Source organism: Rhinolophus hipposideros (assembly GCF_964194185.1).
Source record: "Rhinolophus hipposideros genome assembly, chromosome: 12".
NCBI lineage: Eukaryota > Metazoa > Chordata > Mammalia > Chiroptera > Rhinolophidae > Rhinolophus > Rhinolophus hipposideros.
Genome location: NC_138058.1, coordinates 27,156,215 through 27,178,683, shown reverse-complemented (window position 1 = coordinate 27,178,683; position 22,469 = coordinate 27,156,215). Strand labels below are relative to the sequence as shown.

General features: G+C 43.1%; 1 protein-coding gene and 1 long non-coding RNA gene across 4 annotated transcripts in view; one reads left to right on the top strand and one right to left on the bottom strand.

Annotated features, from left to right (window-relative positions):
• Positions 1 to 9,611, bottom strand: part of LOC308505831 — an 89,057-nt gene extending 79,446 nt beyond the window's left edge. For 2 of the 3 annotated variants that reach the window (XR_013994628.1, XR_013994629.1), the window contains exon 1: positions 8,113 to 8,583. This is a non-coding gene — a long non-coding RNA (uncharacterized lncRNA). Of the gene's footprint in view, positions 1 to 8,112 lie in introns of all 3 variants that reach the window. The other variant, XR_013994627.1, reaches the window with a different exon arrangement.
• Positions 9,612 to 10,028: 417 nt separating this feature from the next.
• Positions 10,029 to 14,239, top strand: PCBP1 (poly(rC) binding protein 1). The gene has a single exon (XM_081068572.1). It carries the CDS (start codon positions 10,344 to 10,346, stop codon positions 11,412 to 11,414), a length of 1,071 nt encoding a protein of 356 aa, XP_080924698.1. The 5' UTR covers positions 10,029 to 10,343; the 3' UTR covers positions 11,415 to 14,239.
• Positions 14,240 to 22,469: the final 8,230 nt, after the last annotated feature.

Below are 22,469 nucleotides of genomic sequence, written 5' to 3'. Positions count from 1 at the left end.
GTTGTTAAAATAAGACAATCGAGGGTCCATCCCGGTGGCTTAAGTGGTTGGAGCACTGTGCTCCTAATGTCCTCTGTTCGATTCCCACATGGGCCAGTGAGCTGCGCCCTCTACAGTTAAGATTGTGAACAACAGCTCTCCCTAGAGCAGGGCTACTGTGTAAATAATCCATGTAAAATGCATGGAACAAAGAAAGTGGGGTGGAGGGAGGCCATGGTAGGGGAGGCAGAAGAAAGGAGGGGAAAGACAATCTACAAAAAGTGCTTAGCACACTGCCTGTGCACCAAGTTCAGCCATTACTCTGACTGCCGTTATTATCATCATCAGGGACTTCTTCGAGCCTCTCTCAAGTGCTACTACCTCCTGAGTTCCAACTTCACCTAAAGGGAACGGTTGTTTTCCTACCCAGATACCAGCTCACTGCGCAGCCTGCGGTGGGATTATCTAGCATTTCATTTCCCTCATGCAATATAAGGGTAAGAATGTGGACAATATAGGGGTAAGTATGTGCGTGAGGAGACAAGAAAATATTTTCTATAGACCTGCTACTCTATAAAAAGTAATCTATTAAAGTTTTTGTTTGTTTTTAAAACTTTTTTTTAAGTTTTATTGGGGAATATTGGGGAACAGTGTGTTTCCAGGGCCCATCAGCTCCAAGTCATTGTCCTTCAATCTAGTTGTGGAGGGCGCAGCCCAGCTCCAAGTCCAGTTCCCATTTTCAACCTTTAGTTGCAGGGGGCGCAGCCTACCAGCCCATGCAGGGAATCGAACCGGCAACCTTGGTGTTGAGAGCTCCCGCTCTAACCAACTGAGCAATCCGGCCGCCCGTGATATATTAAAGTTTTCGTTTTCAAAAATAAAATCTTCATTGCTCTCATTAGAAAAGAAATATGCTTATTAAATTTTTTTCAAAGTAAAGCAGAAATATACAGTATTTGCTATTAAAAAAAAAAAAAGGAATTCTGTCCTCTACTTCTTCCCCTTTCCATTCTCCTGTTCTCAAAACCATTATATTACTTAGTCATTTAATCCTCATAAGATTGGTGTCATTTATCATTATCTCCATTTGACAGGTGCAGAAACTGAGGTTCAAGACCAAACAGCTAGTAAGTGGATGGCCAGGGATTCTGGAAAACAATTTTCAGATATAGAGGAGGTAAAAATAATAAACTTTCACTTATCCTGAGAGGAAGTGACTATGATAGGATGTTCCTAGGAGGTACCTGATAATGTGACTGATAATGGGATTTTTAACAAACTCTTGCTGTTAACAAGGCAAGAGCAAACAGGAACTGTAACCCAAAAGCCAGTAATGCAGTTTGCTATTATCAATCCTGCCCTCCCAAAGACAGCACAAAGTATTGATAAGCCTGACAAAGTAATATTTTGTCTCTGAAGATATTCACACCCTTGCACACCAGTCCCACCTCCCCAATTCCAATATGATGTATCACTTTATCCTGCTAGAGATCACAGCATGGTTCAGATCAATATAAGCATTTTTTAGACAAAGAAACTTGAGGGCAGGAACAACGTCTTTCCCTCATTTTCTGGCACACATATATTCAATATGTTTTTGTTTAACATTTGAATATATTTATTCATTCAACTCCTATGTGCTAGGCATTGTTCTAATAGGGACACAGCAATGAGCAAAACAAAGTCCTAACCATCATACAATTTACATTCCAGTGCTGGGTGACAAATAATAAACAAACTATAGTAGAGACAGTCCCTAGAACTGGCACATAGTAGGCAGCACTCTATAAATATCTGAAGAATGAGTGAATGAATGAATGAATGAATAGTATGTCAAGCAGCAATAAGTTCTGTGGAGAAAAAGCAGGATAGGCAGAGGACAGAAGATGGCTTTTACTTTCAATAAAATGGTCAAGGTATGCTTCACAGATTATGTGACAGCTGAGCAGAAACCTGAAGGAGATAAGGGAGACCATCCTGATATCTGGAAGAAGTGCTCCAGACAGAACAATTACAAAGTTCCCAAAGTTGTTTGGCATATTGGAGCAACTACAAGGAGACCAAGTGGCTAGAGCACAGGGGGAAAGTGGTAGAAGATGAGGTCAGAGCCGCTGAGGAGGGCAGTGCTGAAGATTCTATGTGCCCTTGCAGAACACTGAGAGGACTTTAGTTTTTAATCTGAGAAGGACCCAGTGGACAGTTTTCAGCAGAGGCATGGCATGATTTTATAAATACTTAACAGGATTACTCTGGTCATTGTTTAGACCCAGGCGACTGAGAGCAAAAGGAGGAAGACCATTTAAAAGCTATTCTAATAGCAGAGGAAGCGGTGAGACGTGTTCAAATTCTGAGTGTATTTTAAGGTACAGCTGAGAGAACCTGCTGGTGGATTGGATGAGGAGAGTAAGAGAAAGAAGCGAGCCTAGGGAGAGTCCTCTGTATGTTCAATACAACTGAAACTGAGATGGGGAAGAATTGTCAGAGATGAGGGTTTGAGAGAAATTCCGGAGTTAATTTTTAAAAATATATTATGTTCAAGAAGTTAATAGATGCCCAAGTGGAAGTATCCAGTAGGCAGTTGGCTACAAGAGTCTTGAGTTCAGGGGAAGACATTCGAGCTAGTAATATACACTTGAGAACTGTCACAGTATAGATGGAATTTAAAGTCTTGAAAGAGAGCACTGAGAAAAGCAGTGTAGACAGAGAAGTGATCCAAGTACTGATCTGAGTACTCTATCATTGGAGGTTGAGGAGAGGAGGAATCAGCCCAAAAAAAAGTGGGGGGAGGGGGAGAGGGGTTGAGAAGAAGGGGCTGGTAAGGTGCGAGGAGACCCAAGGGAGTGGCATCCTGGAAACCGAGTAAAACTAGTTTGCAAAAAGGGAGTGTCAAGTGCTACTGAAAGGTCAAGAAAGAAGAAAACTGAGAACCGACCACTGAATCTATCTACTATTTTCTAAGCATGTTCTTCCCTACACCACACATACCACTTTTTATCTTTCAATCCCCAGGTAAAAATCCCAGTATTGGCCAATGAATACACGTAAGGTTTCTGTTTAATGTAGCTATATCCATGTCTCAAAGGAAACAAACAAACAACAACAAAAAAAAAACCCAAAAAAATCAATGCTCCTAATCTAGACACAACAGATTTTACACAGTGAATCATGATGAACACACACTTTGTCTGGTTGAAGTAAGTGTCTCTCTGAAACAAATCCCCAACTACATCTTGCTTGTGCTCAGGAGGTGGGATCAGAGAAATGAGCTATTTAAATAAATTTCTTTTGTTATGCCATAAAAGAAACAATTATTCTTTCACTCCTCCCTAACTCACACATCCTAACCAAAGACCTCAAATTTCCATACACACACCCCTTTAAAAACAAAGCAGAACATAATCAAATCCAAAAGAATGAGAAAGACATGCCATGTGTTGCACCTTCCTTCTTTTACTGCACAAAGGGTAACAATCATTTACTAATTCAAAGGCTGTGCTTTATTTATATTTTGTCCTTAGACTCTCTAAGACAGGAAGTACAATTTCTGGTGTCTTCATCTTGGAAGAGAATTACTGCTACAAAATAAAGATTTTAACTTTCTGTGCTCTAGCAAGAATAGTAAAGTCTCAATAATCTAAACTTCTGAAGCAGAACAACAATCACCAAAACCTGTATCATGCAAACATATTTCATTCCTTCCTGAAATGGCTTACAACTTCTGTATGGACTGTGCTCTCTCTGCCTTTGCGCCTTTGCTACCTTTGCCTGGAATACCATTCCCTGCTCTCCACCTTACAATTTGCCAACCTGGGACTCAGCCTGAATGTCAAATTCTCTAGGCAACATTTCTGGGTCCCCTTCAAGACTGAATCAAGGGCCCTCCTTTGAGCCCACAGTACCCTCTGCTTACTCATATCCTAGTATTTTAACACACTGTACTATGAACTGTTTGTCTCTCTCTCCAGACCATAAATACCTTGAGGGCAAAGACAGAATCTTATTCATTTTTATAGCCTCAGTGTCTGGGACATATAAAGCAATCAGTATTTGTTCAATGAATAAGATGAAATTTGACCTAGAATACCTTATGATTTTTATAGCACATTTTCTTTGATAAACCATTTGAACTGAGGCTGATATTAAAATTATTTGGGATCTGGGCTGGCCTGATGGCTCAGGTGGTTCCCACATGGGCCAGTGAGCTGCGCCCTCTACAGCTAAGAGTGTGAACAACGGCTCTCCCTGGAGCTGGGAGGCCCTGCACTGCCATGGGCTGCTGTGCTGCCAGGAGCGGCCGGCAGCCAGTGTGAACGGCCGGCAGCCAGCGTGAGCTGCCATGAGCTGCTGTGAGCATCCAACAGACAACCGGCTACCAACTGCCTCAGCCGGGGGGGAGCGCAAGGCTCATAATACCAGCATGGGCCAGGGAGCTGTGTCCTAGATAACTAGAGTGAGAAACAACAGCTTGAACCGCATTGGGGGTGGGGGGAGAGGCAGAAGAGGGGGAAAAATTATTTGGGATCTAATCCCATTCCCAGCTGATAGCAGAAACAAAAAAATTTCCCCTACCTGATATTGGAAATACAGGATTAAAAAAAAAGAGCGACCTGCAACTCAGGATCAGCTCGGGAGGAGTTATCACACCAGCTGCTCTTCCTGGGTACAAGACAGCAGCCTATGCTTCCCACACCACAGGAGGGGCTTGTGGACTCTGTACCGTGCTCTCTACCTCCCTTCCACTAATCCTATATTCTCCTCTTCTCTGCCCTACACTTTCCTCTCTGTCCTTTTCTTACCTTTTTTTTCTTTCTCACTTTAGATACTTTGCATTTGCATTCTGTTCTCATTTTCCCCTTAGCTTTTCTCGGCACTCCCTTCTTGAGCCTTATTTCAATCAGAGTGACCATGGGGAATCCATGGGCAGTGCTTTGCCCAGTTGGGAGAACTTAGGCCAACGATGTTGCTGTATCTCCCCCTCATTTCTGTAAGGCACACCAACACATTTCTTCTGTTTCGAAGGAAACCTTGTAGTGACCCCACAACAGCAGTGTAGGGTTACCAACACATGAGGTCAAATTGTTACTATTCACAAAGTGGCAAAGACATGTTTCTAGGCTGCACTATGTAGTATCCTGGAAAGTAATAAGGAAAGGCCCTTTTAATTTCCTATAATTTTAAATAAAAAAGAAATGGGAAGTTAAATGTGAAGGGAGAAGAGAAAAATAAACCATGTTTTTCTAAAAAAAATGTTGCATGTTGGTAGGGCAAATTTTAAAAACTATGGTATACTTGCTGGACCAGGAAAGTTAGGAAAAAAAAAAAATGTGATCCCTGCCCACTGGGAACTCAAGAGTCTTACTGAGGAATCATGCCCAACACTTCACAGATACATAAACATTAGAGAATAAGAGGGAAGAGATTCTCTTAAACCAGAAGAGTTGGAACCTAACAAGTGGATTGGATGTTCTGAAACAGCAAAATGAAGACTGGGTAGAAAGCTTTTTGAGTTTAAGATAAAGCTATTCCATGTGTCCAAGTCAGTGCCACAAGCAGCAGAAGCCAAGGAAAGGAACACGCACAACTAAAAGTCAAAAAGCTCAGGTCCTAGGGGGCAGAAAGTTGGTTCAATTGGTTAGAGTGTGGTGCTCTTAACAAGGTTGCTGGTTCAATCCCTACATGGGCCACTGAACAACTACTTGAGTTGGAGCTGATGGGTACTAGAAAAACACATTTAAAATAAATAAAAAGTTTAAAGAACACAAAAAGAGGCTCAGATCCTAATAAGCTGTGTGAACCTGAGCAAGTCACTTCACTACTCTGATCCAAAAATGGCTCTTCCATAAAATGGGCAGAATAAATATCTTCCTGGCCACATTGTTTGTGATGACTAAATAAATAATGTGAAATCACTTTGAAAGGTTTTATATAACAAGCCAATGTGAGGTAAGAGGAAGCAAAAAAATCCTTCTTCTGAATGGAGTATAAATCCTGTGGTTCAGTTTCCAAAGTCTAAGCCTGACTCACCTTCCCAACCTCATTAAACCCCTTAACCAACCTGCAGTCACTGGAGTGGGAGGAGAAGAGTCATGTGTAAGGCTCCAGGGGTGGGGCGGTAACTATTTAGTCAGTTGCTCCATATCTCAGTGGCTTCATCTGTAAAATGGGTGGTGTGGAATTCAGTCACGTACCCACATGATAGTGCAGGTCTGAGGAAGGGAGTGAAGAATTTACCCTAAGTGAGTAAAGTATGTATTTTCACAACCCTCCCTTCCAGGGATAAATAACCAACATTAACAAGCATCATCACGTCCCGGACAGAATTAGAAGGGGCCTTAGAGACCATTTAATCTCTTTTCTTACAGATGGAAACCCTGAGGTCCAGATAAATGAACTAGGTTATGGAAGTCTCGAAGCTAATGAGTGGTAGAGCTGGAGCTAGGAGCCAGAGCCACGGATTCCCAAGTCCAGCACCCTTTTTTTTGCCAGATCTCAGAGTCACCCCAGGCACCTATGGCCTGTATAACACATTATCAACACAAAGACACACTATAATTTAATCAACAGCCAAACATGGGCTACTCGAAGGAGAGGCTGCAGGACTCTGGGGGAAGAGAAGATGCTGAGAGCTAGGAAAGGTAAGGCTTCAGTGAGGAGGTGAGTATAGTCCTGGAGGTACTCAGCTAAGAAACCAAAGGAACGTTTCAGGCAGAAAAGGCTTAAAATAGTAAGAAGTCTTGTGAAGAAAGACCCAATGGATAAAATCTTCTTTAGGGAAAATAAACAGGTGGGAGATTTAGAGGACCAGAACTCTTTGCATCAGCATAATTCTTCATTATACGTAATTCAGTCCTTTTGTTGCCTCTTTAGTTTTTAACATTTGCTAATATTTTTAATTCCCTAATCAACTCTGTCTCCCTGTAAGGACCTCTGCAGAGACCACATCTAGCTTCATGGTTAAGTATATAGGCTCTGGACTCAGATTGCCTAGATTAAAATCCTTGCTTTATCACTTACTAGCTATGTGACCTTAGACAGAATCCTCTACCTTTCCGTACCTCTATGAAATGGAAATAACATCACCCCCATCTCAGGTTGGGTGAAAATTAAATGTGAACACTAATCATATTGGTCACAACCTACTAATGGATTTTTCATCACTTTAGTTTTCATGTGCCCCTTTTTTCAATGTGAAGAGAATAAAAATTACCAGCGTACATAATACGTAGTAAGAGTTAACACTTTGCAAAAATTGTTTGTTACACACATGGTATACACACATACACACACACGTTATTATGTAAAATTTATTTCTTAAAAGTGGTTTGCTTCTAAAAATGTGAGAACTGAATTAACACATAGAATAAAACTCCGAACAGTGCTTGGCACACAGTAAGCACTTAGTGCTATTATCGTCATTGTTGCTGTTACGCTCCTACCCATTAAAATTGTTTGTAGGACTAAATAAGGTAATGTGAAAAAACTTCGGCAAGTCTGGTATGTGAGATTAATGGAAGTTAAAGGAAGCAAAAAGCCCTTCTCTCCATCTCTACCACCCACACAAGCAGAGCCCTGTTTAGGCACTTATTTGTTGCTTGGCCCACTTTATTTGTTACAGGGAAGTGAAGTGTCCACAGACTACGATTTATCTAGTACTCTGTCATGCTCTGTCAATATTTGCAGAGAAATGGACACTTGGTGCCAGTGTAAAATTATTTATTTTTGCCTAGTTGAGGTGAGGAAGGCGGAAGTCAAGCCCATGGGTAGATGAAGGAAGCCAGTGAGTCATACAGAGAAATTGCCTGCTCCACAGAGCCAGATAGACTCACGAGTGCCACAAACAGGGCTGGAATGACACTGTACTCGAGCCTTTAGGCAGGGCTGAATCACTACCCCCTCCCTATCCTCACCCAGACACCTCATTAAAAAAAAAAAAAAAAAAAAAGCATTTGAGGCCGTTACAGGTGTAGCTCACACCAGGAAAAACGGGAATCCCCAAACAGATACAAATAGAGGGTAACCACCCACCAAAAGGTTACCCGAGGGATTCCCTTAAACGACAAGCTCACCTAAACATTAAAATCGCACTTAAATTCTAAAATCCCGATCTACAGAAAAATGTGGAAATGCGCTCACCAATAAGGAAATAAGGTCTGGATTCCATCCTTGACACTGTGTGACCTTGCATGAATCACTCCATCTCCCTGGGACTAAGTGAATTCATCTGTTAAAAAAAGAGAGAGAGAGAAACAATACCACCTACCTCAGAGGATCGTTGTGAAAATTAAAGATAGTGTGGACTCAAATGCCTAGCACGGGATCTGGCAATGTTAAATCCGCAATACATGTCTCCCTTCTGAACTGAAAAGGAATACCAAGTGGGGTAGCCGGCCTTGGCTGTCCAGCGGGCCGGTGAAAACAGCAGGCATCCTGTTGTTTCATGGAACTCGCCTGTTTTAAAAGACTTGTAAGCGTCTTTCCCGGTCTCTCGGGCACCACAAGCTGTGCTGCAAGTCCAGGAAAGGAATTCCCCATCTCATGCCTTAAGGAAGTGATTCCTAAACGCTTTGGTACTTGGTGCCCAAGTTACCCAGGGGTATCGGCCCCCACTATGCATTCAATTTAAAATGACCAAGAGACTCGGTATTATGCCTACATTTTATTCCCATTCCCGTCTCAAATTAATGGGAGAAATGCCTTAAAATTAACCCCACGAGATTCGGATCATCCTGTAGATGGTTTTATCAAAGTGGTTAAAAGACTCGCTAGGCGGGAAGGCCCCCCAACCACGGACCGAGGGTTGGGGGGGACGGCTGGGCGCATTCTAGAGCTTTCGTGCTGACCCCAATTTCTCGGCGACAAATACAGGCCACGTGTCGCCATTTTGTGTTCAGAAAACATGGCGGCCACCCCCGTGGGGAAGGAAGAGGGGGCGGAGTGCCACGTTAGCTGCTTTCCCCGAGGGGACAGGAACACGGTGCGCACACGGCCTTTTCTGTGGGGCTTGGACAAAGGGGAAGGGGCAGAAATAACAACCGGTAACACCAGCTTTCCCAGCGACCCTTCTTTAGCGAGAATATGTGGTAGCGGCACTGACGGGAAAAGGCCTTCCAAGATGGCGGGTCGGGGACCGCCCTCGGAGTGCGGGGCGCACCAAGCGAGTGCGACTGCACCAAGCGAGGAACGGGCCGCGAGGCCGCAGCGGGAGGGTGCACCGCGCGGGGCAAGCCGCTGGAGCTCCCCAGGGCAGTTGTTGGAACAGGAACCCCAAGAAGCACACCATTGTCTTAAATGTCTGAGGAGGCTGCGGAGGCTAAAACGACACCAGGGCAGGAGGCGGAGTTTCTGCGGGTTTAACGCAAGAAACTTGCAAAGTGCAAACAAAGCATTATGTAAATGGACGCCATTCTTTTTTTTAAGGCCACGTTTCTAGCACTTCCCAGAAACGACGAGCGGACCCGCAGGTCTTGCGGCGGCGGGAAGTGGGCTTCGGTGTTTTTCCTCACCCGCCGCCGCCACGGGGCCGAAACCTGGGGGGTGGCTAGCGCGGGGCTCCCGAATGCCGAGGACCAAAAGGCCCCACGTGCCCGCCCGCGCGCGCGCCCGCCCTGCGAGCCTCGCCGCCCCTCCCCCCCGGAAGACTGCGGCTACCCCTCCCGTCCACCCACACCCTCGCGCATGCGCTCTGGCCGCCTCACGCGCACGTTTTAAACCCGCGGCGTCCCAGCTGCCGCCTGCAGTTACTGCCAGGGTTGCCCGTGTTCTTTCGTGACCAAACCCGTTGTGCAGGACCCGAAAATAATGTGTCGTCCCCATTCACAACACTTAACATTTCCAAACATCCGCCAGTGCCTCTAGGGTTAATAAAATACATGTTCGTTTTAAAACTTTGCCGGACTCACAGCTTCTGCCCATCGGGGCTCTACTTTCACTACCAGACTGTTAAGAGGTTTTGTCTTTTTTAAGTACCGTGTGGAGGTTGGCGCAATCTTGTGACCTAAAAAAGACGGGTCCTCATTTTTTTTTCAAGGGGTCCTGCGCAGCAAGCACTTCCGGGTCAGAGGGTACGCGGGGTTGAAAGCGGGCTTCCCGCCCCGCCCAGACCGCCGAGGCTGCCGCCGGAGTCGCTACCGCCGCGCCCTCGCCCACCCGCCCGCCCGCCGCTCCCGGCCCCGCTCGCCCCCTCCGCCGCCGCCGTCCGCCCCTGCGACGACGCTGCGGCCTCCCACCCGCGCCCGCTCGCTCCCGCGGCCCTCGCTCGCCTCGCGCCGGCAGTTTTGGGCCTACACCTCCCCTCCCCCCGCCAGCCACCAAAGACTTGACCACGTAACGAGCCCAACTCCCCCGAACGCCGCCCGCCGCTCGCCATGGATGCCGGTGTGACTGAAAGTGGACTAAATGTGACTCTCACCATTCGGCTGCTTATGCACGGAAAGGAAGTAGGAAGCATCATTGGGAAGAAAGGGGAGTCGGTTAAGAGGATCCGCGAGGAGAGTGGCGCGCGGATCAACATCTCGGAGGGGAATTGCCCGGAGAGAATCATCACTCTGACGGGGCCCACCAATGCCATCTTTAAGGCCTTCGCTATGATCATCGACAAGCTGGAGGAAGATATCAACAGCTCCATGACCAACAGCACGGCGGCCAGCCGGCCCCCGGTCACCCTGCGGCTCGTGGTGCCGGCCACCCAGTGCGGCTCCCTGATTGGGAAAGGCGGGTGTAAGATCAAAGAGATCCGCGAGAGCACGGGGGCGCAGGTCCAGGTGGCGGGCGATATGCTGCCCAACTCCACCGAGCGGGCCATCACCATTGCTGGCGTGCCGCAGTCTGTCACCGAGTGTGTCAAGCAGATCTGCCTGGTCATGCTGGAGACGCTCTCCCAGTCTCCGCAGGGGAGAGTCATGACCATTCCGTACCAGCCCATGCCGGCCAGCTCTCCCGTCATCTGCGCGGGCGGCCAGGAGCGCTGCAGCGACGCCGCGGGCTACCCCCACGCCACCCATGACCTGGAGGGACCACCTCTAGATGCCTACTCGATTCAAGGACAACACACCATTTCTCCGCTCGATCTGGCCAAGCTGAACCAGGTGGCAAGACAACAGTCTCACTTTGCCATGATGCACGGCGGGACCGGATTCGCCGGAATTGACTCCAGCTCTCCAGAGGTGAAAGGCTATTGGGCAAGTTTGGATGCATCTACTCAAACCACCCATGAACTCACCATTCCAAATAACTTAATTGGCTGTATAATCGGGCGCCAAGGCGCCAACATTAATGAGATCCGCCAGATGTCCGGGGCCCAGATCAAAATTGCCAACCCAGTGGAAGGCTCCTCTGGGCGGCAGGTTACTATCACTGGTTCTGCTGCCAGTATCAGTCTGGCCCAGTATCTCATCAATGCCAGGCTTTCCTCTGAGAAGGGCATGGGGTGCAGCTAGAACAGTGTAGGTCCACTCGTAACCCCTTTCTGCTGTTTTCCCATGATCCAACTGTGTAATTTCTGGTCAGTGATTCCAGGTTTTAAATAATTTGTAAGGGTTCAGTTTCTACACGACTTTCATCCGCTAAGAATTTAAAAATCACATTCTTTGTTCAGCTGTTAATGCTGGGATCCATATTTAGTTTTATAAGCTTTTCCCTGTTTTTAGTTTTGTTTTGGGTTTATGCTCATGAATTTTATTTCTGTTTGTCAATGAGAAATGTAAGAGTGGAATGTTAATAAATTTCAGTTTAGTTCTGTAATGTCAAGGATTTAAAAATTAAAAAGTGGATTGGTTAAAAAAATGCTTCATATTTGAAAAAGCTGGGAACTGCTATCTTAAACTCTTTGTTGGTGGTTTTTTTTTCCTTCCCTTTTAGTGCGAGGCGGGTCCTTGGTATTCTCTCAAGCCCTTTCCACCTTATTGGTAAGATTCCGTTTCCTCCCTGTCCCAACAAAGGAACTCAGCAGGCCGAGCCTGCTTTGGGATGTCTGTACACTGAGGGTCTCGCTGGTGGAATAACATCCCTCCACCCAAATTGCAGAGAGAGGCCTTTGCCCGTCTCGGGTAGAAAACGTGTTTTCTCAGCTGGGACAAGTACACCCATTCGGTAGGACCTGAGTGGCACTGTATCCTCCGGTCTAACCAGCCCACCACCACCCCCAGTCACACTTGGAAAACTCTTAGCCAGAAACAAAAAAAAAATGTTCTCGGGTGGGAGGAGCCTGGGGGACCCAGAAAGGGAGGAGGGAATGGCTCGTCCGGAGTGGGGGAGGGGCTGGGGGTTGGGGGAAGGGAAATGCTAGGGTGGGTTTGAGGGCTTGGAAGAGGGCGACTGTTACAGGGTGGTGGTAGGGATAGGGGTCTGGGTTGGGCTGAAGGGCCGAGTGGGGGATGGTACCGGCGGGGTGCACGTGTCAAACCATGCACCTGTGGCAAGCAGCCTGTCAGGATGTTATTAACACCTGCCAAGTGGCCTATGCAGAAACAAAAGAGGCCCAGCTTCTAATTCTTCAGCTGTGTGCAATATTTAGAGAAATCATTATACCAGGAAATAATTCTGCCTAAATGGGGCAGTCCTCACAGGCAAGAATGTAGACTGAACCATTCATTGGCTGTGGCCTAAGAAAGACCTGTTAAAAATGCAGATTCTGGGGTCCCACCCCAAATGTAATCAGAAGACTGCATTTTTAACACTCCAAAAGGTAGATTTTGAGTGCCATTGAGTCTCTTCGCCAGTGGACTAGGGAGTTCCTGCAGTGAAGACCTGAGAAGCCTCATGTCCACATCTGCCAGTGCAACTAGGCTGGACCTGAGAGAAGAAAATTCTCTACGTTAGGCAAAGATACACCAGAAACAACAGTACAAGACAATAGGTGATTACGTGCCAAAGTGTTCAAACCACAGGCACTGGGAGCTCACTAACAGCAAAGAAAAATTTCAGTGGGAGAATATTACCTGCGATAAATATATGTTGAGACTTATTGTCTACAGGGCATCTGCTTTTTTCAGAGGTATAGACCTACTTCTGAGAGTCCCCGGAGGTAAGTTTGGGGTCTGTTATGCACTTTACACCACCCAATGTGGGGTCCGGCATGCAGTCACTGAAAGGAGCCCAGATTCTGGCGTTAAACCTGAGTTCTAATTTGAGTTCTGCCACTTGTAGCCTTGGGCAAATGGCTGTGCCTCAGTATAAAATGGTGGTAAAAGTACACATCATCTGGGCTTATTGGAAAAAAAAAAACATGTAAAGCAAAACTGCTTACAACACAATAAACTTCAATTTAATTTAGATTGCAAAAAGCCAAAGGCCCATTGCTGTCCACAATATTTTGGGGCACTGAAGATAGATATTAAAAGGTGGGGAACAAGGCAATGTGCACTAAATAAGCTGAGAGAAGACAATTGGACTGAGGGGCCAGAACAGGTGAGACTAGTGAAGACTGAAATGGTTCACTGTGTCCTGGAAATGAGCACAAATCAAGTTTGTGTAGGGGAAGGAAAGAATGGATCATTAGATTGGCCCCTCACACACCAAGCCAAATGGTTTGTAAGGAGGAATCCCTGAAACGCTGGGTGACGTGGTTCGAATGCTCTATAAAACATAGGCCTCAAATTCTCAAACTTCCCTTAGGAGGCAAAGCTGGCAATGATTCGTAATTATTTAGGCAGCAAGGCATAGGATGGATGGCAACTTAATATGATGGCAACTTAATACACTGATAGAGCAGGGGCTCGTAAGTATTTGTGGAGTGAAGATAGAAGCAGCAGCCAATGAAGGAGTGGTCAAAGCAGCAGGGGCAAAAAACAGGATAGTGCCCTTGAGAAGAGTCAAGGAGGAACGTTTCAAGGCTGATGGAATGACAATAATGCTACAGAGAGGTTTAACAGATTTGATTGAACACCTACGTGCAAAATACTTTGAACTAAAAGTTGATGTTCTGGTACAATTAGAATATGTGTAGCAGCTCCAACTATGTAAGAGCATTGTATGTGATAAAGGGAAGGGGAGGAAGCCACAAAATCATTTGGGGCTAAAATGTAAACAGCCTTGAATGCAATAATAAAGGGTTTAAGCTTGATCTTAAAAAACCAGTGATCTCCAAACATTTTCTTAATGTGTACCCCTTCAGTAAAAAGTCTTCGTCATATACCCTTGTTACATGTTTATTTATAAATTATGTATATGTACACTATGCTTATTTATAAACCATATACAAGCATAATCTAAATATATTAGAAAACAAAAACTTAAATGTTAACAGTTAAGATTAAAAATATTGAAATCTAATTTCTAACAGTTTTTTTTTTTTTACACCCCTTCTCCCAGTCATTTTAGAGACCAAGAGGATACTGGGGGTGACAATTTCAATGTCATAGGAATCTTTGGGAAGCAGAATTTTAGAAGAGTGATGGGGAGAAGCCAAATTGCACCAGGAGAGGAGGGCCTGGGGGTGAGGGGGTGAGGAAGTGGAGACAGGTGCAGATGGCTCAAACACTTGATGGTGCAAAGGAGAAAAAGAAATAGGACAATAACTTGGGGGGGAAATTTTTGTTTTTCGAAAGCACCTCGCCAAAGGCAAATAATGAGGAATCAATAGAAGGCTAAAAATAAAAGCTACAGGTTAGAAGGGACTGTGGCTAGAAGAGGGTCTTGGAGCAGTGAATATCAAGTGCCAGACCAGCTTGACTATTAGAATTTAATTCACTTGTACCCACTCCTATGGGGACTTGCATTTCAGGACTTCTCTCCTTTCTCTTTGGGGCAGTTTGAGTATGTCCTGTCCTCTTTAGGACTGAGCACTGGAGATGAATGAGTCGCCTCTACCATTGCTGTGTTTCTTGTCATAGCCCATTTTCTACCACCAGTGTTAGGCCACAGCTACTGCCACAGTCAGGAGTGTATAATGATTTATCTAACCACTGACAAGCACGTGTTGTGTCGTAGCCATAGGAGTTATGCCACGTGTTTAGAAGGCTACTCTCCCCCCAATCCCCAGGCTCCTTCCTTGCCCTAATCAACATGCGCACATGGTCACCAACACCACATGCCCCACCCCAGCCAGAAATTTGGGCAATGAAACGCTAAGGTTCACCCCTAGAATAGCTAGCTACTTACTCTCTGTCAGCTGGAGAGTAAGGAGTAGTGGCCAAGAGCTTGAGGTTTGTAAGTTGAATCCAACTCACCCCCTGCTAGTCTTGGCTACACCGAGTAGAGAGCCACATACTGTTCAGCATCTTTGGGCCTGTCACCCCCTGCCAATGAGACAGCACCCAGCCGACATATAAATAGGCAGTCATCACCAGAGAAGCCTTCCACTGCCAAGTCTTCTGGCCACCTTGCCTGCCTGGCCACCTGAAGGCGCCTTCCTAGAATTCTGATCTGGTCACATCACCCCCCTGCCTACAGGCCATCAAGTCCTACCTCCACCCATGGCATACAGAAAATTCAAACTCCCCAGGACAGCTTCCACACCCTTCAGGATCTGCTCCCACCAGCCTCAGCAGTGCAAGCCTTGCCGTTGTCTTCTCTGCCTTCAGCTTCCCATACAGAATGACTTACAGTTCCCCAAAGTCATTCTGTTAGGCATCCTCGGGAAATAGCTGTTTCTTCGTCATTCTGACCCTGGCTCTCTAATGCTTTATTACCTGCCTGGGGTTCTGGGGTTCCTGCTCTTGAGCATCAACATTCGGGAAGGAAAATTACACTCTGCTGAGGATCAGGAGACTTGAGTCTAGTCCTACCTCTGGCATCAACTCCCTGGGTGATCTTAGACAAGCTGCTCCCTCTTTCTGGGTCTTAATCCTCCATCTGAGAAGAGGGCATAATACCCACAATTCTCTGGCTGCGTGGGAAATAATACTGCCTTTGTGGGCACCCATCTCTGCTGACTTCTGACATATAGGCCTTCCATAAGCACTCTAAGAAAGAAAAGCGGAAGTTAACAAAAAAAACAGCAGCTACAAGCCCCAGCTTGGCATTTTGGGTAACTACTCACTTGATTGAGAGGAAGCAGAAAGAAAGGAAGTGCCAGAGAAATTTGCTCTGAACATTTTTGAAGGTGCTGTCACCTTCAAAACTTTATGGGGAAGAGGAGGGAGCAGTAGAGGGGAAGGCAAAGGGGGCATGCCAGAGAAGGTTACATGGAGGTGGAGTTAGTCCTCTCGCAGAACTGAGCCCCCTACCTCTTCTTCCCCTGCTCTCTTGCCCTAATGGTCAGGGCTCTATGAGAGGCCTCTGAGTCCCCTGAATGGCCGCTGGCCCCGTGTCCACTAAAGTAGGGAGAGGGTGACTATAGCTGCCCCCTTTCTACTCCCAGGACTCCAGACATCTGCCACCAGGCCCAGGACAGCTTGGTAGGGAGCTAAAGCAACTGGACTTCAGTGACAGCAAACACTACCCAGTTCATCACTGGAGTGATGGAAGACACGAACTTAGTTATTCCCTGAGCAGTTCACCCACCATGAGGAGTAACAGATGCGCTTTCATATACCTGCCTCCATGAGAATGAAAACCTGTGCTTTCATTTGTTGGTGCACCTCTGCTCGAGAAAGCATTTTCTGGGCTTACTCAAGTGGGCCCTTAAGAGAACCTTCTCCCACTGGCTCCTGACAGGACCTTAGGTCAGATGTGGTTATTTCCCAGCCTGGAACCTGTGAAACGTCTCCAGGACTGCCTAACATTTATCAAATTCTTGCTACTGTATGTGCAAACCACTGTTCCAAGCACTTTAAAATGAATTAACTCACTGAATCCGTAGAGACCTATGAAGCAGATATTATTTTGATGCCACTTTACAAAGGTGAGAAAACTGGGCACACAGCGATGAGTGACTTGTCCAAGCTTACAGAGCGAGTTGGTAACAGAGCCAGTATTTGAAGCCCAGTGAGGTGGCCCCCACACTGCTCTTTTAACCACGATTCTGGACCATCCCTCTAGGCCAGAAAAACTGCCTCGGGGAGAGTCTAAATGGACAGATAGTCTGCACTTTGTTTTAGTTTGTCTTTAATAACTTTCATTGCCCAATTTTTCAAGTAAGACAGCGATACATATTTCTATAAAACATGTGTGAATATATATACTACCATGTTTCCTTGAAAATAAGACCTAACCGGACAATCAGCTCTAATGCGTCTTTTGGAGCAAAAATTAATATAAGACCAGGTCTAATATAATATAAGACCAGGTATAATATAGTATAATATAATACCCGGTCTTATATTAATTTTTGCTCCAAAAGACGCATTAGAGCTGATTGTGCCGCTAGGTCTTATTTTCGGGGAAACATAGAAACATACATATTGCTACTGTTAATATCTTCTATTCTTTGATTTATATATTACTCTTTTAAAGTAACATATACTATTCTTTTAAAAATGAGATCATACTCTACACACTAATTTGTATGCTATTTTCCTTTTTATTAAATTCAGATATATACCATAAAATTCATTTTAAAGTGTACAGTTTAGTGGGTTTTAGCATATTCACAACATTGTGCAATGATCACCGCTATCTTATGCCAGACATTTTTATCATCTCAAAAAGAAACCCATACCCATTACCAGTCATTCCTCAGTGCTCACCCGACCCTCTTTACCCCAGTTTCTGGCAATCAATAATCTACTTTCTGAATCTACAGATTTACTTATTCTGGATGTTTCAAATAAATAGAATTATACAAGATGTGACCTTTTGTGTCTCGCTTCTTTCACTAAGTATGTTTTCAAGGTTCCTCCATTTGTAGCATATATTAATACTTCATTCCTTTTTATGGCTGAATATATTCCATTGTGTTTATCCATTCACCAGTTGATGGACATTTGGGTTGTTTCCACTTTGGGGCTATTATGAATAATGCTTCTATGAATATTCGTGTATAAGTTTTTGTGGGGACATGTTTTCATTTCTCTTGGGTATATACCTAGGAGTGGAATTGCTGGGTCATACGGGATAACTCTATGCAGAATTTTTTGAGGAACTGCCAAATTGTTTTCCACAGCGGCAGCACCCCTTTACATTCCCACCAGCAGTATATAGGGTTTCCAATTTTCCCATCTTCCTGCCAATGCTTGTTAATTTCTTTTTCTTTATTTTTACTTTTTTTTTGCAGTCACCCTACTGGGCATGAAGTGGTAGGTACCTCATTGTGATTTTGATGTGCATTTCCCTAAAGGTTTGCATTTCCTTCACTGAGCATCTTTTCTTGTGTTTCTCAGTCATTTCAATATTTTCCTTGGAGAAATGTCTATTCCAATACTTTGCCCATTTTAAAAATTGAGTTGTCTTTTTATTGTTGAGTGTAAGAGTTCTTTATATATTCTGTATACTAGAATCTTATCTGATAAATGATTGCAAACATATTCTCCCATTTTGTGGGTTATCTCTTAACTTTCATTTTTTGTTATTGTTTTTTTGAGACGTAGAGGAGCAAAGATTTTTATTAAAGCGAAAGTACAGCTCTCTTACGAGAGGGGATACCCAAAAGTGGGGTGCCCTCTTAACTTTCTTCATAGTGTGCTTTGAAGCACAGGTTTTTAATTTTGATGAAGTCAAGTTTACCTATTTTTTTCTTTGATTGTTGTGCTTTTGGTATTATATCTGATCCAATTCTAATGTTTTCTTCTAAGAGTTTTATAATTCTACTTCTTACACTATAAAACTCTTAAAAGAAAACATAAGTATAAATATTTATGACCTTGGATTTAGGTCTTTCATCCATTTTGAGGTAATACTTTTTTTTTTTTTTTTTTTTAAGGAGGGCACAGCTCACAGTGACCCATGAAGGAACTGAACTGACAACCTTGGTTTTATTAGCACCACACTCTAACCAACTGAGCTAATTGGGCATCCCTTGAGTTAATTGTTATATATATGGTCTGAGCATGGGTCCAAATTTATTCTTTTGCATGTAGCTATCCAGTTGTCCCATCACCATTTGTTGAAAAAAATCTATTCTTTCATTATATCCTGTTTCTGAACTTAATAAATTGTGAACATTTTCACCATAATAAATATTTTGTAGTATTTTTTATTAGCTGTATGTACTCCATTACACTGATGTAATTTACTTAACCAATCTCCTATTTACAGACATTTAAGTTGTTTTCATGTTTGTAAGTATATTCACCACTGTGCTGAATATACTTACAAAAATATCTTGAGATACATCCCTGATTATTTTCTTAGGACAGATTATTTAAAAGAGGAAAGTCTGGATTAAAGGGTAGCTCCATTTTCAAGGCTTTAGATGCATATTAGCACTTAGCTTGAAAGCCAGCAGTTTTCAAACATTTCCCTTTATACTCTTAACAATTATTGAGGTTTTAAAGGGCTTTTGTTTGTGTGGGTAATTTCTATCCATATTAACTGTCTTAGAATTAAAGTGTAGAAAAATGTTAAACATTTATATATTAATTCATTTAAAAATAACTATAATGAAACCATTAAATGCTAATATAAGTGATATATTTTTATTAAAAATAACAATGTTCCAAAACAAAAAATATTTAGTGAGAAAATTGGCAGTTTTATTTTTTTGTTAAAGACATTTTATCTTTAATGTCTGGCTTAATAGTATATGCTCTGAGTCTCATGTCTGTTTTTTCATCAATCTGCTGTGATATTCCACATCATGCAGCCTCTGGAACACTGCGCTCTATGCCAGTGAGAGAATGAGAATGAAAGGGGCAAATAACGTCTTGGTATTATCATGAAAATAGTTTTAACCTCTCAGACTCCTGAAAGAGTCTCAAGGAGCCATAGGGGTCCCTGACCACTCTTTTGAGAAATGGTGCTCTGTAGAAAGATTTTTACCGTAGATCTCTCCTTCACTGTGCCCCTTTCCCTGCACCTACACTAGCCCTGGGCATGATTCTTTTTATTTTATGTTTGCTTATTTGTTAGGCCAAAAGCAGGCTTTGTGATTTTAATTTGCATTCTGTATTTCTAATAATATGGAATCTTTTTTCATGAGTTTTCTAATTTATATTTTTCTTTTATAAACTGCCTTTTTGTATCATTTTCACATTTTTTGTGCTGGGATGGGCATCTTTTATCTTAATGATTGTAAGAGCACTCTTTATATTCAGGGTATTAGCCCAAAGTTGAATAAATTGTTCTTTAATTTAATTTCCTACCAGCAGTGTGTGAATGTGCTTGTTTGGCCTTAGGAAGGCATCAGGAGGGAACTGATTAGCACTTTCATCATATTTATAAAATCTTCCCAGTTTTATTCTATTGATTATTTGGGTATATAACACAATAAAAATGAAATCACATCTGAGCCACAATGAAGATGATCTTTGATGTCATCATGTCAGGACACCTGCCAGCTAAATGTTCTTGGGGAGAAAACTCCTCACCCAGAACAGGATGATAAATGTGGAGTTTATTGTTTGTGTGGCAGGTCTCACCTGTTCAGAAGGCTGGAGACTTGTAAGTTTCCTGTTCCTCACAGGGGAGGAGATGACCCACCTGGGTGGGCCTCCTGGCCTCATGCCAGCACTGTGGTGCCCAGCAGGGGGCTGTCTCATCGTACCCTGAGGTGGGGCCAGTTTATACCCAAAATTTTAGCAAGGGATTTGGGTTATCCTAGAAGTTAAAGCTTGATTAGGGGACGATAGCCTAAGCACTCATGACCCATTTCTTAGGAAGACACATTTTAAAATAAGAAAAGGAAACTAGAACTTAACAGTCTGACAGGATATTCTAGCTAACCACAAATTTACAGAATTATAGCTTAGCTACGGAGATCTCCTTTCACAACTTTTTGCAGATCTCGCCAGTAAATGCTACCTTCTATAGCTTGACTGCTCTCTGAAAAAGGTAACCAGAAACCATTACAAAGTGGATTTTGTGTCCAAGGCCCCATTAGCTGGGATTTTCTCAATGTTTCCCACATTCTTAACCACACTAGAGATCTTTCTTTGAGTCTGGCAGATGAAAAAAATGGCATAGCATCGTGTCAATTTTTATTCTTTAGATTACTGATGAGGAGAAAAAACTATGTTTCTCAGCTGTTTACATTTCTCCTTTGGTGAATTACCTATTAACATCTTTTTCACTTTTTTCCATTGTCGTGTTTTTATTTTTTCTTATTGATTGAGGAGCTCATTATATAGCAAAATATTAACGCTTCATTATATATATACTGCATTTTTTCCCTTAGTTTATCAGTTTTCTATTAACTTCTGCTCTGTAGACATTTCTAATGATTAAGTAGCTAAATCTATCAATCTTTAACTCTGGTTTCTGTCTTAAGTGACATGCTTGTGAAGTTCCCTCACCACAATTACACACACACACACACACACACACACACACACACAAAATCCTCTTTTTTCTTCTAGTATTTTATGTTTTCATTTTTTTATATTTAAATCTAATCCACCTGAAATTTATTTTGGTATCTATGATGGGAAAAGATACTTTCCCCCCAGAATTGCTGTCTAGTTGTCCCAATGATATTTATTGAATAATCCAGGAATGACAAATATGTGGCCTGAGTGTAGTCTTCCAGTCCTGGGCCCCTGGAAGACATTTCTAATCAAATGCAGAACTCCTGGCTAAAACTATATTAGGTCTCACAGCCCTCCCAGAACTTCAGGCAGCCACTGCCTACCTGTGAGTTTTGGCATGAAGATGAAACTTTTTGTCATTCCCTAGACTAATCCATCATTTTCCCCATCGTCGTGAGAGGCCTTTATTAGAAAATACATTCTTTTTTATTCTAGACTTTTTGTGTTATTGATAAGCCTGTCTTCTCTTATGCCAGCTCTACCCTGTTTGGTTATTGTGTCTATGTACTAAATGGTAATAACTGGTAGCACCCTTTTCTACCCTTTCTTGAATATTTTCTCTCATTTAAATTTCTGACTAAATTTACTGCATCGAAGTACCTTCAAAATGAATTAATTAAAATTTAAAATTCATATTAGATTTTCCAGTTTAGGTATATAGTATTTCTTTCCATTTTTAAAGATCCCCTTTACGCCTCTGAATAGTTTTGTTCTAAGTCATACACATGAGTGGTTAAGTTTATTCCTAGATATTTTACATTTGTGGTGGCTATTATAAGTGGAATCTTTTTTTTTAATATAGTATTAACTTATAGAATGTAAGCTTCATGAGAGCAGAGATCATATATCTTTTGTTCATAACTAGCCCTACAGCTTAAGAAACAATAACTCCATATTGTAGGAGTTAACAATAAAAAGTTTTTAAATGAGTGAAGGAATAAAGGTACAAAGCAATGCTATTGTTAGTGTGTCATTAATTCGTAACAGGCAACCTTGCTAAATTATTTGAGTAGCTTTGTTTTTCAAGTGATTCTCTGGAATTTTCCACATCTGTAAAAATTGATGATTACCTCCTTTCCAACATGTATTGTTCTTATTTATTTTTCTTATAAGACTTATTGAATTGAATAGATCTTTGTATTCAGATTTCTATTGTCCTTTCAGTACAATTCTAATAGTGATGGCAGCAGACACATTTTCTTGTTCCTAACT

What these genes read in the sequence shown, in the direction of transcription:
- PCBP1 (XM_081068572.1), top strand. Translation starts at nt 10,344, where the DNA reads ATGGATGCCGGTGTGACTGAAAGTGGACTAAATGTGACTCTCACCATT.